The following is an 18,128-nucleotide window of genomic DNA, read 5'->3' as shown; positions in this document are numbered from 1 at the left end:
AGGGTTGCCCCCTTCCACCTCAGGAGCTTGGGTGGGGCAGACAAAAAGCTTAATATATTCCCTTTCCTTTACACAAATGCAGTGCCTGGTTCATAAACACATGAGAGTTTTCCTGAGAAGTCCTTCCTGAGAGGGACTACTTCAAGCCAAGCAGTAGAGGCGTATTTATGGAGGTGATGACCACAGTATAGCCCTTGAGTTCTGAATACTGTTTCTCCTTTATAAAGCACTTGTACAAATTAAATGTGCAGGCTTGATCTGCTGTGCTCACTGAATACATTGTTTGTTTCTTGCTTTTGGGACATGCATTGTGAGGAAATGGTTGTCCTTGTACAGAAAAACTAGGAAAAAAATGCAGTAACTGTCTGTAATCTCATTTACTTTTTTCTTTTATTATTTAAACTGCAGAAGCAGATTCTGAGATCAAATGATATAGGACCATTTGTATCTGTCTGAACATGTCTTCCCCAATATGGCTATTTACTATTTTTTTTATTACTACAACTACTACTGTTTCTCATTGGAGCATGATGGCAGAAGGATTTGTTCTTCTGATCCAATAAAATCACATACATGAAAAGTCTTCCTTAACCTTGATATTGCCTCTTTTACAGACATACAAACTCTTCCTTTGAAAGAAGTTTTGCAGCACTCTATCATCCTTCTTCCCATTTCCCCTGAAGGGACATACTTCCTGAGGGTAGAACAATACCAGCTTCTCAATAAATAGCAATGATTTGGTAAATTAATTTTAACATTTGGTGCATGTGAAATACACATATACCAAAAAAAAGTAATTTTGCCATTGTTTTTACATTAATAAGGTGAATTATTTTTAAAGGAGAATCCCTAACAATGACCACCTTATGAATTATAAATGATTATTTATGTAGTTCACTTTGTTTAAAGGCTGTCTACAAGAGAACAATGCTGTATACAGCTGCTGTATTAATAATGTCACTGGCTCTTTGTTGCTATTTTTACATCTCCATCTTCCTGTTAGGCCATGTAAATAGAGATGCCTAAAATTAGCGGGCATGCAGCATTGTTTCACAAATCTTAGCTGCTACATTAAAATAGGAAGCTTATTACTTCTTTGGGAATAACTTTTATTTTGCCCCACAGCTAAGATACAAAGTCATAAAGCCAGATATGATGCAATGGAAAATTCAAAGGGAGTACCTGCTATGAAAACCTATTGCTGCATTCTTCATCCATTTAAACAGGAGGAAATCCTTAACTGCTTATTCAAAAAACCTTTAGACTGAAAGTATCTTTTAATTTCCACAGCTGAAAACCAAAAAAATTGATTTTGTACAATACAGAATTTTTTCTTGCTGTGAGCCAGAATCTTCTCGTCATCAAAAGTTGAAACAATTCCCCTTGCTCAACAAACAGAGGAGAAAATAAGATGATAAAGAAATAAGGAATCTGCATTCAGATTTGTTGTTGTCTGCCTATTTAGAAACAGACTACTTCTATATTGAGTCCCAGGAATAATAATCCAACCCTAAGGACTGTGATTCACATTTTTAGGTAAAGTTTAAAGATTTTACAAAGACTGATCCACATGTTGTAGAAGCACCTCAATGAAAAATCCTTTTCCTTCTCTGGCAAAATTGCTTTCTTTCCTGAGTACACTTTGCAATAACAACACAGAAGAACTGCATGCCTATAAATATTTAACACTTGCATATGCTGTTCTGGAGGCATTTACATTCAAAGACTTCACTGTCAGAAAGGACCATTTTGGCCATGTTGCCAATGGCATAAAGATTTCAACTTACAACCTGCTTTTTAGAAAGAGATGACACCTTGGCACAAGTGTTGCAATGATAAAATTCATCTTGTCTCTAAAAAAAAATTGCCGTAATGTCTACTGCTTTCACTGGTGAAAAACCCCAGCCCCATTTCTCATCTGAATTTTTCTGAAGTCAGTTTCAAGTCATGTCCTTTTCCAAAATGTCCATCTGTCACCAATATGTCAAAGATAACTTTGAACTAAGGGCCATATTCAAAATTGTTGACGAGACACAACTGAACAAGAGATAATCAGAAATACTAGCATTGCTTCTGGCAACAAGCTACATTGGTTTTTTTAATTCTGCTTTATCTTTCTCTTTATTATTTTTGTGGTAGTAATAGAAAGAGTTGACTTTGAAGGAATCAAGAACAAATCCAGAATTAAGTTTTCAACAGAGGCCTACATAAGACCTATATAAGGCTGGTTACCACTGTTCCACATATAATGTTTTGCAGAGATGTTTAGGGTACTAAAGCAACTTTAGGGTAAAGAATTATATGCAAGTGAAAATATTAATGCCAAATGAAAAAAAAATTAATTGGTCAAATAAGTAAAACAACTATACACATCAGTCATGCTTTTAGAGAACTCCTTTTCCTCAAGCTCCATAACTTTATCTTCAAGGTTCTGAAGAAAAAAGTGCACAAGCCTGAAGGACTTCCCACAGCCTGTCTGCTCTCCATAATAAATACTCAAGCAGTGCATGCAGTATAAAAGAACAAAGTAAAAAGGTCTGTGGGATACCTGACACTTGAAATTCAAACTACCAAAGTCATAAATTAAGTATACATGCCTATTTGTGGGGCAGGGTATAATGCTCTCCAACTGCTTCAATGGGCCTTATGTAAACAAAGAACAGAACAACTGGTGACAAATGCCAGCTTTCTAGTGCAAGAAAAAAGTCTTCAATCAAGGAAAAAAATCCCCCTCAATCCATTGGCTTATCCAGATTTAAATATGTGAGCAGAAATGATTTAATGTCCCTCAGATGTTTGCCCTGCTGTTGTGCCAGAGGTTAATGCCCTGCAAGGGTGACTGCAGACAAAGCTGCTCCTCAGTCACTGCACTCTAATGCTCAGGGTATTTGAGGTAAACAAATCACTGGTTTGTGGTATCACCACAGGCTAGAATGTGAACTGCAGTGAACAGCAAGGCATGGAGACCTTGTCAGCTGTCTGCATTTATAACCTATCAGTCTGCAACCAGAAATTTTGTATTTGCCTCCCATAATGCATAAACACAGAAATGCCAAGAGCTGCTGCTCTCACTGCATTCCCTCATGCTTCACTGTCTCCACAATACAGCTAATATATTTTGGGTTTTCAAGAATTTTTCATTCCATTTCTCCTCTAAATCTGATTTCCCAATACAGCTCACAGATGTCAGAATGGCTACAAACTACAGGGATTACTGTGGATTAATGAATCCCTCATGGCTGAAAGTGTTTAGAGCAATTACATCTCTTAGTAGTAAGGTATTTCCCACACATTCTCCTTCCAGCTCCTCTGTCAGCAGGGCTGTTTCCTCTGGGAGACAAGCATGTTGTTAGACTAAAGCTGGTACAACCCCTAGATGGATCTAGCAAAGCACACAGTCCTAGCCCAGGCTAGAGTTTTGTTCTAAATTTCAGGGAAATCTCCTCAGCACATCATGAAACTAAGATAGCACTGCTTGCTCTCCATCCCATCCAGCCTCCACCCATCCCCTGCACTGTCAAAGCCCAGTGAGCAGACCAGGACAGTGAGTTTCATGCACAGACTGAGCTGTGAGAAGGGAGGACAAGGCTCCCACAGCACCGAGCACTTGGGAATGAGAAAGGCAGATAAATGGAGGGCAGTCCCCTTGTCAGACTCCACCACCAAGCAGTTTGGAGCCAGCCACCACTGCTGTGCTCAGTCACAGCTCAGGCTGAGGGGAGCCGTGACTGGGTCAGCTGCTGGGGCAGTGCAGGCAGCTGAAAGTACCAATATCCAAAAATGCAGCCACTGGCTTTGTCAAAGGCTGTCTGCATGAGAGCTGTGATTCATGAGCAGCAAGTGATGCAGCACACACACCAAAGTTATGGGGAGGAGAGCTCTAGGTAAGGTAGCAACAGCCAAGTTGCTGAGGAATTACAGGCAGAGTGAGGGTGTGCTCTGCACTTGCTTTGGGGGAAAAACACTTTGAAAATATCTTTCACTGCACACAAGCTTTTTGAATAAAAAGCCTCCATATCACTATGCAAGCTTACAGCTTGACCTTCCCACCCAAATGGTTCTTCTGAAAAACCCAAGCCTTTTCCTGTAGTGCTGTTTATATTACAGCATCCCAATATACACAATCAACTAAATTATATTTACTTAGCTAACTTCCACACCTTTTCCCCTTTCTATTTCCTCAGATTTGGATCACGGCTTTCTTCTGCCTAATATTTTCTTCCCTAGAATGACAATAGTGCAGATACAACAATGAGGTGTTACCAGCCTTTTGTTCAAGTGCTCTTTGTTGAGTATTTCAGCTATTTACTGCTCCCTCTGAAGTTCCTGTTTTCCCACTGAGGGGGGAAGGGAAAGCCTGTACAATGACATGGCAGCTTTTTGTTCAAAAAGTCTGTGTGCAGAGATATTTAGCACATTTTCCCTGCAAAGCCTGGTATTACTAGTTTCAAATCAAAAAGGGAAAAAAATCTTCAAATAACTTTAAAAATTTTATACATATATAAAAAGTAGTACTAAAAAAGTAGTACTTTGCAGATATCCCTTTCTTCAAGCTATGAATTATTGCTATATCAAAATGCCCACATCCACACACACTGAAAAGTCAGCCCACTATGATGAAACGTGCACAAACACAGAGGCATGTAGTGTAATCTCCTACTGCAAACAATATTACAGGTCTTCGCACACAAAACCAAGAAACCAAAAAGGAATTAGGGCACTGAAAGGCATCACAAGCTGGGGGCTTTGCTAGTTCACACAAAGGAAAAAGGAAGAGCACAGCATGCACAGCAATTTGTCTTTGATACAGGAAAAGGCATATACTGTTTGATAATCCAGTGATAAGGCAGGACAGCTATGGGACAAACCCATCTGTTGTACTGAATAAACAAATTTAGATTGATAGTTGTGATGCTGAGCTGTTTTGATACACAGGATTTAATAGAATCATGATGTGGATGTAAAAAAATCATCAGTGTTTCATTACAAAACAAGGTATGTCCTGGGACTGTGGGATACATGACTATAGGGAGCTCTGAAGAAATACATAAATCAGGCAGCTGGGTTATAAAAGAGCATGTCCAAGCAATGGATCTGAACAGCTTCCCTTTTCACCATCTATCAGCTAGATGTTCAAGCCAAAGAAACTGTGCACAAGAAACAGGTAGCATGACAGGGAACTTTTGGGGTAATTTGGTACCAAGTGGGTTAACTGTGCCTGTTATCCTCCCAAAGTCAATTTTAGCACGAAAGGTCAACACGAAAATGGTACAAGCTGTTAATTAGGCTCCTCCTGATCTGAATCTAATTTGACAGCGAGTGCTCCACACAGGAGGATTGGAGAGGAAAGGTCTAAAGGGAGGTGATCTCTTTTATCAGACTAATCCATGGCCCTGGCAGAAGAAACCAGAGGGGAAAGTTCCTGGGCATACCCTTTTCTTCTGTGCCAAACGGAAGCCACAGCAGAGCTGCCCTTCACCAAATGCTACCAAGGGGATAGGAAACGACTCTCGGGAAGGAGCCGCTGTCCTGAGGAGTCTGACAAACAATGCCAGCGCTGATTAGAGCACACAGACCGCTCGGTAGGATGGCTTTCATGTTCCTTTCATGTTCTCTTCATTTCATGTGCAGATATGTCAGGATGGCTGAAGTCAGTGGGAAATTCACAACAGCATTTAAGAGCATCAAGAACTGATTCATTAAAACCTTCCTTTCATAACAATATTGTTTGTGTACATTAGATCTTAATCTGATTTTGTTCCCATCAACTCATCCAGACTGTATTTGCACCAGTTCTCAGGGTCATCTTCTTGCTCGTGTACATTGTGCATGCAAGAAACACCAACCAACACAAATCAAAATTAAGTGTTCTTTTTAAGTTCACTTCTCGGCCATTTTTTAAACTGAGACCTAAATTGAAGAGGCATTTTTAGTGAAAATTACTTCAGACATAGTATAGGGTGGGTTGGGGTGTTTTTTTTGGAGGTTTTTTAGAGGGAGAGGGATTTTTCTTTTGGTTTGTGTTTTTTCTTTTTTTTACCACCCCCAAGACTAGCATTATACTGTACAGCTTAATAAGGAGGGTGAAAATTAGATGTAACCAACCTTAGAGAATTCCTTTTCATTTATTGCTGTATACTCAGTTTAATTTTAACTTGAGCTGGTAAAACACTTTACAAGAGACCCCATCTCACCTCTAACACATTATATTGACTTGCTTACTTCAGGCAAACATTTGCTAGATAGTTGTCTGTTACTGCATAAAGAGAACGTCAAGTTCTTTGTACAAGTGTCTGGTCACGTTTCATGATTGCCAAAGTCTAGGAAGAAATCCCCAGTTTGAAAAAAAAAACTGCTTGGAAACCTCATTCTCCTGGGTAAAATGCCTACCATTTTTGCTGAGAAGTTAAACAGAAAATCCTTTCAATATGCCAAATGGAACAATGAAATTGTACCTAGTAATATATAAGCTGTTTATCACTGTTTCAGTCATGGCAAGTTCCATCATTAAATTACAGTTCCACAGGCCTGTGTTGTATGTTCAACATCTTTACATGGATGCTCATGTTTCAAACAGAAAACACACCACAAGAGGAGCCCTCCCTTCAAGAAGGTCATTATTTTCCTCTTGCACACTGCCCTTTAAAGTTAAGTCCCAGCAATATAAGAATGTACTCAAAAGTGTAAAATAAGGATTGTGGTTTTCCAAAATTAAATATAAGTAGTTTCCCAATGACAACTGTCTTTCTGTCAAGTATGAATTTATTTGGCATCCCAACTCCTTCCCATGCATTAGGAGAAATAAAAAGAACACTAATTAATGTATTGATTTGTACTGAGCTATATCTTAGTAACAGCATGGGGAAGGGAAAATATTTTCAGCTTGGAGGCCAACTGGCAATGACTGTTGACAGTAACTGCTATGACTGTATTGCACAGTCCAATGAACATGGCTTATGCACATGGAGGGTCCTTGAAGCATCAATCAGAAATTCCAGCAGGGATCTTGCTCTTCCATGCCACCTGAATCTCTTATATTGAAGAGCTTTTCAGCCTTTTTCATCTTTCACTGAGATCACCACAAGATTGTAGTTGGTCTCAAAAAATCCAGCTCTGTACAGCCTGTTTTATGCCTTTTGTTTTAGAAAAAAGTTGCATTCTGGATGAATGCAAGAACTAAACATGTCACAATACTCACGAACAACCTCCTAAATCACTGTATCAATATCAGTATTTCTAATCCTGTTCTAAAGTACTATGGTATTTTTCATAGCTTTGTCCACCCACAGCTTTATGAAACCATTAAAGATGGATGTCTCATACCGAGCAGAGCCTGTTCTTTCAGTTGCCCAACACCTCCTCACCTAAAACAACATTTTGCCAAATTTTTAGTGTAGGAGCTGCATTTTCTACGTTGATTTTCTCTGTCAAGCCTGAAGAAGAGCAGATGAAAATCATGCAAAGCAGACCTTTGGCAAGAGGGCTTGAAGAAATGAGGCAGGGAGACAAAACAAAACCAAACCAAACCCATCACAGAAGAGAGATGGAAAATTAGGACTTGGGACAGAGGCAGAGGGGTGGACGAGAGAGAGGGACAAACATGTTGAAATACTTGGAGCTAAGTATGCAACACTTCCAGAAACGAGTTCTTCACACATCCTAATTCTATCCTTGATTAAGCACACATTATGCTATAGCCTATAATTTTCTGACCACATACTTTCCCCTTCTCCACACCACCACCTGCATGCAGCAACAGAAAGGAAAACCTCCTTCAGAACTAATACCTCCCCTTATTTTGCTTTCTGCCTGTTTACTTGCATGGCCTGCAGAACTGCAACTCAGCTTTGCATTTGGGCTCTTGAAAAACACTGTGTTATCTGTATTGCCCCACAAGTCCATCAATAAATTATTAAACACATCTCTGAGATAGAGTAGTATGCTATCCCAATTTTAGACAGTGCACTAAAATTAGGGTCAAAAGCCAATTCTTGCCAAATTTCTGGAAAACTCTTTTCCCACAGCATTTATTATGGCAGTGCATTTTGCATCTTCAGAACACAGAGCTCAGACTGACTTTCAGACACATCTGAGAATAATTGGTTTTTCTGTAACTCAGACCCAAAGCTGGGGATTCAGAAAACAAGGAGTAGAGTGAACACAATGAAATGTAGGGCTTACTTGCCTTGTCTAGCATCCCATAGGAACATTGTGGTTCAAGGAGAAGATAAAAATCAGATTTTCCAAGGAAGCAATTAGCCAGGAGACCATCCTCTCCCTTTGAATAATGCCTTTCCTTACTCACAACATGACTTCCTCCAATGCTGTGTGCACAATATCCCAGTCACACCTAGAAAAGCTCTTCTGTGCAATGACCATGACAGAAGTTTCTTGATAAAAAAACCACAATCAAGCAGGTTTTGACTGGATTCCAGTACCTGCACACAATTCAATACGAAACCAACACTGCCAGGGTGAAACTAATTTTGGTGCCTAATTTCCAGGACCTTAATAACACAATAATGTTTTTTGATTGTAATTATTAAGTGCCTATACACATGCAAGCTCTTTGAAACAGCACATGAGGTCCCTGATAGCAAGGTACATCACTGCTTACAAATTAAACTACAACTAAATCAGCACAAATGCTGTCATTTTTTGGTCTTTTTTTCCCCACTAAGGACTGAATTATAGCACCACTCTCCCCAGCATGTATCATAGTTGTGTCCTGAGCCTGTAAAGGACAATTGTGCATTTGTTTATGCTTTCCAACCTACAGCAGCAGTAACAGGCAATCACCACAGACTCACCCTCTCCTTGCCTGATCCTTGCCAGTCTGCCCTGCAGTGGCTGTCTCTGGATAGGCACAACCAAGGCTGATGCTATCAGCTGAAGTGTCATTTTAAAGGCACATTGTAGATGTTTTCCTTTTGGTAGAGGATTATTTTTTAAACCTCTTCCGCTGTCCCTCAGTGCTGAATTCCTGCCTGCAACACTGTCTCAGTTTTTAAGTTTCACCTACAGTTGGCTCAAAACCATGCTGCCCCATTCAGCTAGTACCTGCCATATGAGCTGAAGCCTTTGGAATACCATTATTGTTGAATGCAGAGAACCTATGCTAAAATATATATTAAAGGGACAGACAGGGGAAAAAAAAAAAAAAAAGCCCAGAAAGATTTTTAAAAAAGGCAGCCTGTTAGCAGCTGCACAACTTCGAGGCTAAATAAATGGATCAGTGCAAAGACGGTGTCACCTTGAATTTATTTAAATTCAGGCCTGGACACAGCCAGCCACATTTAAAGCTGATGATACAAACTGTTCTTTTTTTCTGGTATAAAGCAGAGGTTCTTGACAGATTTCCTTTCAAGTTGTGCACATTAGGCTACCAGTCAAAGACCAGAAGTGATTACCAGAGTATGATCAGAGAGGCTGCTTTTCCCACATGGCCTCTTTCCAGGGTCCTGCTTGGGATGTTTTCAATTTACTTATTCTTCATAACTAGATTATGATATATCCAGAGACTGACACCTTACTGATTATTACCACACCTACTTACTTTGTCTCAGTTCTACAAAATCTGATTTTAGCACATCTTAAACCAGACCAGAAATAATTGTGGCTGTCCAGAACAAACTGCACAGGCTGCATGCCTCTAACAATACCAATTTGTTGAAACTGGTTTTGCTTTGCTCTGAAGATTTTTCTCTCAGCAAACCTGTGCTTGCATCAGTGTCATCTGCACACCCATAGCTTGCAAAAATGGTCAGTGCAAACACTCAATATTGTTCTCTAGCTTGGCAAAAATGCAGTCACACCCAGGACTGATCCAAGCCTGTGCAGTGAAGAGGTCTGGCAAAGCCTGGATACCACGTTAATGTGTGTAGAACCAGGAGCTCAGCCTCTTTAAGTTCATTAACATAAGCATGACACCAAACTTTCCTTGGACCAGTCCCAGGTGCCACTGAAAGCAGTGACTTGATTCTTTCCTTACTCAGTCCCTCCTCCAGGGGAGTTTCAAGAGCCTTATACCTGATCTGGTCCTTTCAGAGGCAGGTGAATTAGTGCCAGCAGCTTCCACGGGGAACTGGCTCAGGCCACAGGAACAGAACTACCTTGCCAAAGGCCTGATGGATGCTAAAAGCTATTTGCTGTTTGACATTAAAAAAAAAAAAAGAGCTAGGTCCTCTCTGCAAGGACACACTTATTGCTGTTTTTCTGGAATTCAAAGGGGAAAAAATGCAGAAATATCACACAATATGTACTTTATCCAAAATAAAATGAAGCTAAAACCTATTTATAGATATATAAATGTATGTGTACATATATATATGCATATTTGTCTGCATGACCATTATAAACGAAATATATGACACTGTCATTCCCAGAAGAGAACATGAAAGAACAGTAGGCTGAATGAGAAGGCAATCAATAAACAAAAACAAAACATCATCATTCCCTCAACACTTCCCATTCTGAAGGGTTCAGAGTCCCCAAGAGAATTTTTCTGCGGTTTTGAGATTCTTCTTTTTAAGCAGAATCTTTCAGGCACCTCTGCTCCAACCCTGTCTGTTGGTACTACACAGGAGGTTCAGAGCACAGAACAGAGCAGACACATCAGTGGGCTCCCCAGGTATACAGGAGTATTCCCATCCAAAGGACGGGGAGGGAAAGGCATCTGCTTTTGCTCTGGAAACAGCATTTTGTTAATGGACTCAGAAACCTGGGGGCCATTAATGATTTTGCAAGAATCCAGTGTGACCCACAGACAACTTCTTTCTGTGTCTCCTTTTCCTGCTCACCTTCTTACTCTGCTGCCAACAAATACACATCTTCATCATACACTGCATGGAATACAGGGGGTTTTAGATAGGCATACACCACTTCATGATCCTCTAATCTGCAGGTTTAACAGTGTATAATAAATAATTCCAAACAAAAAGCAGGAATGACAGTGTAGAAAGAGAAAAAAAAATATAACACAATGGGAGAAAAAAAATCCCAACAATCTGAACTGAACAACAAATGAACAACCACAAAGAAAAGAGAACAGACAAGTCCAGGATTAGGACAAAATGCACCATCAGGTGTCTCCATCATTATCAGGTATCTGGCATTATCACTGTCTTCCCATAGCATGATTACCCAGGGATTTAGGACTCCTGTGCATATCTGGGAAAAGGCAATTTTCAGGAATGCAGTCACAGTCTCTTTACAACTATATCATCGACCTTTGTCCTCAGACCATGATGGTCCCCTCAGCACTTACCCTCACATAGGACTCACACCCAGCCACAGCATCATGCTAAAGCTAAGCACCTGGGAAGCTCTGCCTAGTCCATTAGCAATAATGGGAGGACTGCACATTTCACTGTCATACAGACACAGGGCACTGAAGCCCCAAAAGATCTATTTATTTATTTATTTATTTAAAATTAAGTTTGTGCACATAAGAATTTTTGCAGGCAGAAAAGAAAAATAATTTCTACAGTTTTGGGGGGGTGGGGGGAGGAGGATTTGTATCATATTCACTACCCACCCAACAACAAAGTAGATGTTTAAGTATGACTTGAAAGCATTCTTCTCACGAAGAGATAAAGACATTTCATACGTGTTGTACCTTAACTCTGACGTATTGAGAATATTTTGCATTTTTGACCTTTGGTAAAATATCTTCATTCAGTTTAAGAGGCATTTTCACCCTCCTACCATTTTAGCCCTAACACTGTTTCCATCATCACTTGGAACACGTTCAAAGGGTTCTGTTTCCTTGTGTCCCCAAAACAGTTCTCTCTTCCCAAGGAAACACCCTGATCTTGTCCAGGAAACCAAAGACCTTACAGGAAACAGAACTTTAAATAACTATATGATCCTAAAGGAAGATGGAAATCATATAGATGTGTGCATTCAGTACACTAAAGACAGCTAAGGGTTAGCAGTGGAACAACAGCACCTAAGAAAGGCAGAGCTGAAACCTGACTTCAGCAAGAGTTTTGTCTGATCAAGACCAAAGGAGAGAGCTGAGAGTTTATATTGTGTGCTTTCTTATTCGTGCATAGGAGCATGAAGCTGCTGGATGAAGTGACTGACTAGTCACTACAGGATTTGTTTTTTTCCATTCAGTAATTCAAAGTGAATAATATTAAGATGGTGCTTGTGTACATCTCCTCCAGGCAGAGCACTTGTTCAACATGTCAGGAGGTAGCTCAGTGTTGTCAACTACTTGCAAGCAGACATGCTATGATCGGAGTAAAAATCACCTTATAGGAAAAAAGAAAAAATCACTACTGTTCCTGAAAGGAGAGAAAGTCTTGCTGCCACTCAGGTGAGCAAAGACACTCTTTGGAACTCCCTCCATGCTTCTTCTCAGCTTTTCCAAGAAATAGGAGGGCAGGAGGAGGATGGTAAATATGCATAAAACTCTGAATTGCAGTCAGAGAGGCTGTAAGGCTAAAAGAAAATCTAAGTGCAAGGAGAGCTTTAAGTAGAATTTTTGTATTTTAACTTTCTCACAGTAGATCATCCCCTCTGTTTTACTTCTGTTTTTCTTAACATTTATATGACTTTATTGCTGAGTTAATTTAACACTTGAGTATCGGTAGATGAGTTTGATGCATCTCTCAGGAAAAAGACAAAGGTGAAAAGTCTGTTGAGCAAACACTTGCACATTTCCAGTTGTTCTGGTTTTGGCAACCTCAATATCTTAGATCTGACCTAACTTTCAATATCTATTTAATATTCTGAGGGTCACCAGTCTACTAGCATAAACAAAGTCAACAGTATTTCCTTTATGAATTAAACCTTCAAAGGTCTAACATTTGAAGAAGAATAATGAACAATAATGATCAAACTTATTTTTATTGTCCAGAAACATAAATTTGAACTCCAATTTTATGTGGTGCTAATAATGTAAATGAATTCCTATCAGGATTATATTTCAAGTATCTATTTTATTCTGGGCATTTCAAAGAATAATGTGCACAGAACAGCATAAAGAAATGCAATTGTAAGTACAATTAACTAAAGCTTACACCATCACAAGATCTCATGTGCAGCAGCAGCAAAGTATCAACCTTCTAAACCTTTCCAAGCTACATAAGTATTTGTTTTTGTCAAGGTCAAATAGCCATCACAAGCCTTAAAATCAGTAGTGCAAGTTTTACAAGAGACTCCATCTAACAACACACTGGTGTGAAGCAACAATCCGAAGAGATCAATGTCATCCTGCTAGAAAGTAAATATTTTTATAACTACATCCATAGCAACCACAAAACTCTCCACCTCCCCAAAGTGATCCACAATGCTTGACTTGAGAAGCTGATTTAAAGCTCCGAGAAGGTATCACTTGCCATCATTTTTCTTGGCCATAAAAGTCCCAGGAAGATAAATGTAGCTTTTCTGGGCCATCATTTCACAGAAAAGAAACACTCAAAAGATATCTCTAGAAATTGCTATACTTGCTCATTTTGAAACTGTAAATCCTCCAGGGGTACTGGTGGTGCTACACTGTAGGAATCAGTATCAATTACTTTATATGATGTATTTTTACTTCAGTGTCAACCCAGGCAATTGACATCTCATTTTCTCATTTACAGACTTTGTGTAACACCACTTACCTCTTCTGTACTACTTTTCACCAATGGATCTCAGTGCTCCTTACAAAGATTAGTACACATATTCCATGAATGGATGAGACATTCTGAGAAGTTAGAGAGATGCAGATAAATTAACCTGCAGAGTCAATGGCCAACTAAGGCCAGTAAATGCAAGTTTCCAGAGTCAGAACCCCCTGCCCTGCCCAGCAAGCACCACTACTTCTGTATATAAGTGCTTTGGACAGCCTTCCACGCACCCAAGTTATGTTTTATGCCAGTTTCCAAAGGCCTCTCATGAACCCGGTGTCAATTTCCATTTTGCTTTTTCCACTGAAATGAACTGACCCCAGTTCTTTCCAAGTGAGTGGCAGGAAACCTTGCACCTGCTCTGCTCATGGAAGCAGACATCAAAGGCAATGGAAATCTGTCAGCACCAGGTAATTTAGCCTACACTTCAGGCTGCATTTCTGAGCTCATTCATGCTAGATGTATGCAGTGCTAGACTAAAAGGCATTACAGAATTAAGATTAACCAGGTTTGGGTACATAACTCTATTACTGCTGAATAGGCACAGTCAGCCTCATCCCACATTTACACAGGCTCTAAAGAAGCTACATAAAGGATGGATAATACCTGATCCATCATAAAACCTGTCTTTATAAAGCTAACTCATTTTGAACAAATTTGAAACAGGCGACTGAGTTAATAGCAGACCAGTGCTTTGCATGACTACAAAGGATCTCTTAGTAGGAACTGTTAAGCTGAATTTACTGTGCCATTAAACCACAGCCTCAGTGCAGATGTAGGCTGGTTACCAGCACACATGGAAACCCACAGAGCAGTTAATTCATCTTCACAGTACGCAAATCAGGGGCGTGGGAGCAAAACCTGATCAAGATCCTCCGTTTAAGGGGCTGGAATGTTTCATTTATGGGGTAACTTTGTGTTTTTCCATTCTCTTTGGTCAAAGAATAACACAGATTTGCCCTTTGCCGACACAGAGAAGAGAGTTTCAGAGCCAGGAGACACGGACTGCACCCCTCTTCCTGCATGCACATTGCTGACTGACAGCAGCAATAATCAAATATTTACGCAGCCCCACAGTGCAAACTCTCAGAGCATTTAGCACCATTGTTTAATGCCCCTAGCTCAGCTTTAACATGGACATGGGATCTGGCAGATGAGAAGCTGCACTGATAGCAGATATCACTAAAAACACTCCTCTTCCCTGTCCATGTCACAGATGTCCCAGAGAAGGGGCACCAGAAGCAAAGGGATGCTCCTATCACAGCAGCTGTTCTTTAGAGCTCAGAGCTTAGACTGGAAAAGATCTACCAGGCTGCAAACTCCTGAGACTGAATTACATGCTGGTCTTGTTTACAGGTCTGCAAATCCTTAGCAGAAGGATCGTGCTATAAGCTGGGGCATCAGAAATATCCTGAAGGGCCAATTGGTACAGGCAAGGCACAGCAATCAGAACAGGCTGATTTAGGGTACACAACTCCAATACTGCTGAATATGCACAGCAAGTTTTGAAGTAGAGATCTTGGGATCTCTAGTCATGCTCTGTTAAAGCACATTTTCTTTCAGAAAAAAAAAAAAAGAACATACCAAACTGGTGGAAAATGTTTAACCAAAACCCAATGCCAAATATATATAAATATACACACACACATAAACTCACTATTTGATTTTAGTAACTGGGGTTCTTTCAGCTAATTCCATATAAAGGTCTTCACTATATATTTTTCTTTAATTTCACCAAAGAACAGCTACTCTAGCTGCTTTAAAATAAGTGGAGTTAAGAATTAGAAGTATTTCCTTAAAGGCACTATCTATCAGCACTCCACTTCTCTAGGACCTGCCCTGCACCTTTCAGCTTAATATCAGAACTGTACTCTGTTCTCTCAAATACACCATTGCAAACCTGTAAAAGTTAATCTACATTAGAGACTTCTATTAGCTCCTTTGAGTTGGCCAGGAACTGCTCATTTCACATTTTACAATTATCCCAGGAGTTAGGAATGGCTGAGAGGAAACAAAATCCCCCTAAAAAGCATCAGCACTGTTTAGAAAGGTAAGCTGCACGACACCACCTGTCAACACAAAGCAGAAGGCACACTTCCAACAAAGAGTAAGCAGGAGCCTGTCCATGCCCTGTGGCCATGTAGCTCAATGTGAGTGCAGCTGATCCAGTATTCACAGCCAGGATGAATATATGACATTCCAGCAGGGCTCTGGAAAAGCCTTGGGCACCTCTGTAACAATCTACAGTGGGATCACTCTTCAGATAAAGTACTAGAAAGGTACATAACTCCGTGGTAATTACTAACTGAAAAAGAGTGGAAAAGAAAGCAGCTATTATTTCAAAGACTTGTCTATTCACAGATCTACCACAGCTTTGACAGCGAAGCATCTCCTGTATTTAACAGCCAAAACAAGCCTACAATCACCTATCTGCTGGAGATGACAGAATTCCCAAGGACACTGGCACACAGGGCACCAGCTGGGAGCAGGCTCTGACCTCACAGCCCCATCACTATTGGCCTGCACAGCAATCTGGCATCTCAGTGTGCATCCTCTCTCCAATGGCACTGCTCCTGCCAGAGGTCCCACATCACACATCAGCCTGAAGCATCGCCTGGTTATTTTAACTTTGAAGTCGGCAAAACCAACAGCCATTCCACTGCTCTGGTGAAGCACAATGTTTTCAAGCCTTGAAAATGAATGTGGTCTGATAAGTTAATCCTTGGAGCTTCAGCACAACAAAAACTTCACACAGGAAACTCAAAAACTTCGTTGGGGCAGCCAGCTCTTTAAGACCCTTAATTTTTAATAGTGTAGATGAGTGGAATGAAACAGATAATTTTTAAGAGGAGATGCTGAGTATCTGTTGCTCAACACACTGAGGGCACACGGGCCTGCAGAGGGATCCCGGCGTTGTGCTGTTCAGCGCCTACCACTAAGGCAAGTGACCGAATTCAGCACTGCCTGGCAGCCTCTGTATGTTCATTTACACCTTAGGGACTACCTGCAAAAAACAAATTCCCTACCAAACCCAAAAGGTGTTCGTTCATCTCCCACTCTGCACAGGTGTACCTAAGCAGTAAGAACGCAAGGAAATGGGGCTTTTTTTGACCTAAGAAACAAAGATAAATTGTTTAACAAACTCTCACATCATGCCTATTCGTGTGTTATCAAGTGCAAAGCATACACAACCAATATGGTTACAGAAAAGTCTCCAAAGCTCAGCTCCCTGTCTGCCAAAACTCGTCTTTCCGCTACGGGACGTGATGGTACCGCAGATACCACGGGAGGCTGAGCAGACCGCGTGTGCCCTGCGCTCCTTTTCCACTTTCCAGGCGGGACATTTGTGCCTCCGCCGCAGAGCCGCTCTTGCTTCCGTGGGCTCGTCCTTCCCCGCGCTTCACCTGCGGGCAGGGCCCCGCACGGGGGGATGCGCTGAGGGACGCCCCGACCCCTCCTCACCCCAGCGCCGGCCGAGGCTCCCCCGCCCCTCCGCGCCCGCGGCGCACTCACAATCTCGGTCACCATGAGGAGCCCGGGCACGGTGCGCAGGAACTCCCTGTCGTAGGCGAGGGTGCTGGAGCTGGCCGACAGGTTGGCGGTGAAGGAGCTGCTGGTGGTGGTGACCGTGTGCGAGCGCGGGCGCGGCGGCTGCTCCTGAGGCGGCACGGGCGGCTCCATGGCCGGCGCGGCTGTCGCCGGACGGGCGGCGCGGAGGCACCGCCGCTCGCCGCTTTGTGTGGCCCCGGCGCCGCGGGCAGCCCTCGCCTGGGCCAGGGGGAGGAGGAGGAGGGTGCTCGGCGCCCGGGGCCGGCCGGGGAGGCGGGTCCGGAGCGGGGCCGCCCGCCCCGGAGACCGCCCAGCCCTCCCGCCGCTGCCCCCGGGGCGGGACAGCGCTGCCGGTGAGAGGCATCCCCAGCGCTGGGGATTGAGGGACAAAGCGCGTCCCCTCTCAAAACCATCTCCTCAAAACCATCTCTGATCTCGCAGACTTTTGTACACTTGGGATCCCGTCTGCTTCCAGTGCGGCTGAGGAGCCGGGCTGAGCCACTGCTGTGTGTGCCACAGCCCCTTGGAGGGGCCAGCCGCATGCCCCGGCAGTCATCGTGACAGCTCCGGCCTGTCACCCCTTGTTCCAAAGGCCCCAAAGGCTGGCAGGGGCCGTGCTGTGCTGCAGGTGGCTGTCACCCCTGGCAGGTGCCACAGGTGGCTGTCCCCGCTGACTGGTGCCACAAGTGGCTGTCCCTGCTGGCTGTGCCACAGGTGGCTGTCCCCGCTGGCTGCCATCGCCTGCGAGAGGAGAGGAACAGCCGCAAAGTGCCGCGGGCAGGGAACAGGAGTCTAGGAGCTAACACAGCCCTCCCAAAGCTGGAAATAGGGGTTTGCTGGGGTCCGCCAAATAACCAAGAGACTGAACAAAAGACTTTTAAAAGTTATAAAATCACTGGAAATGTAAAGTATGAAGTCATTATTGACCCATGGCAGTGCTGAGCTGACCCTTAACCTGTA

The 18,128-nt window shown here is 42.2% G+C and overlaps 1 protein-coding gene across 1 annotated transcript in view; it reads right to left on the bottom strand.

The window, feature by feature from the left end:
* CMTM8 (CKLF like MARVEL transmembrane domain containing 8) overlaps positions 1 to 17,300 on the bottom strand; it is a 34,744-nt gene extending 17,444 nt beyond the window's left edge. The window contains exon 1 of the mRNA XM_054274233.1: positions 17,133 to 17,300. Coding sequence (XP_054130208.1) covers positions 17,133 to 17,300 — 168 coding nt within the window. The remainder of the gene's footprint in view (positions 1 to 17,132) is intronic.
* Between the last annotated feature and the right edge of the window lie 828 nt (positions 17,301 to 18,128).

This window comes from Melozone crissalis, unplaced genomic scaffold (assembly GCF_028551555.1).
Source record: "Melozone crissalis strain CALT ecotype California unplaced genomic scaffold, PUWL_Pcris_2 ptg000016l_1, whole genome shotgun sequence".
In the NCBI taxonomy this organism is placed as follows: domain Eukaryota; kingdom Metazoa; phylum Chordata; class Aves; order Passeriformes; family Passerellidae; genus Melozone; species Melozone crissalis.
This window is presented reverse-complemented; position numbering and strand designations above follow the sequence as displayed.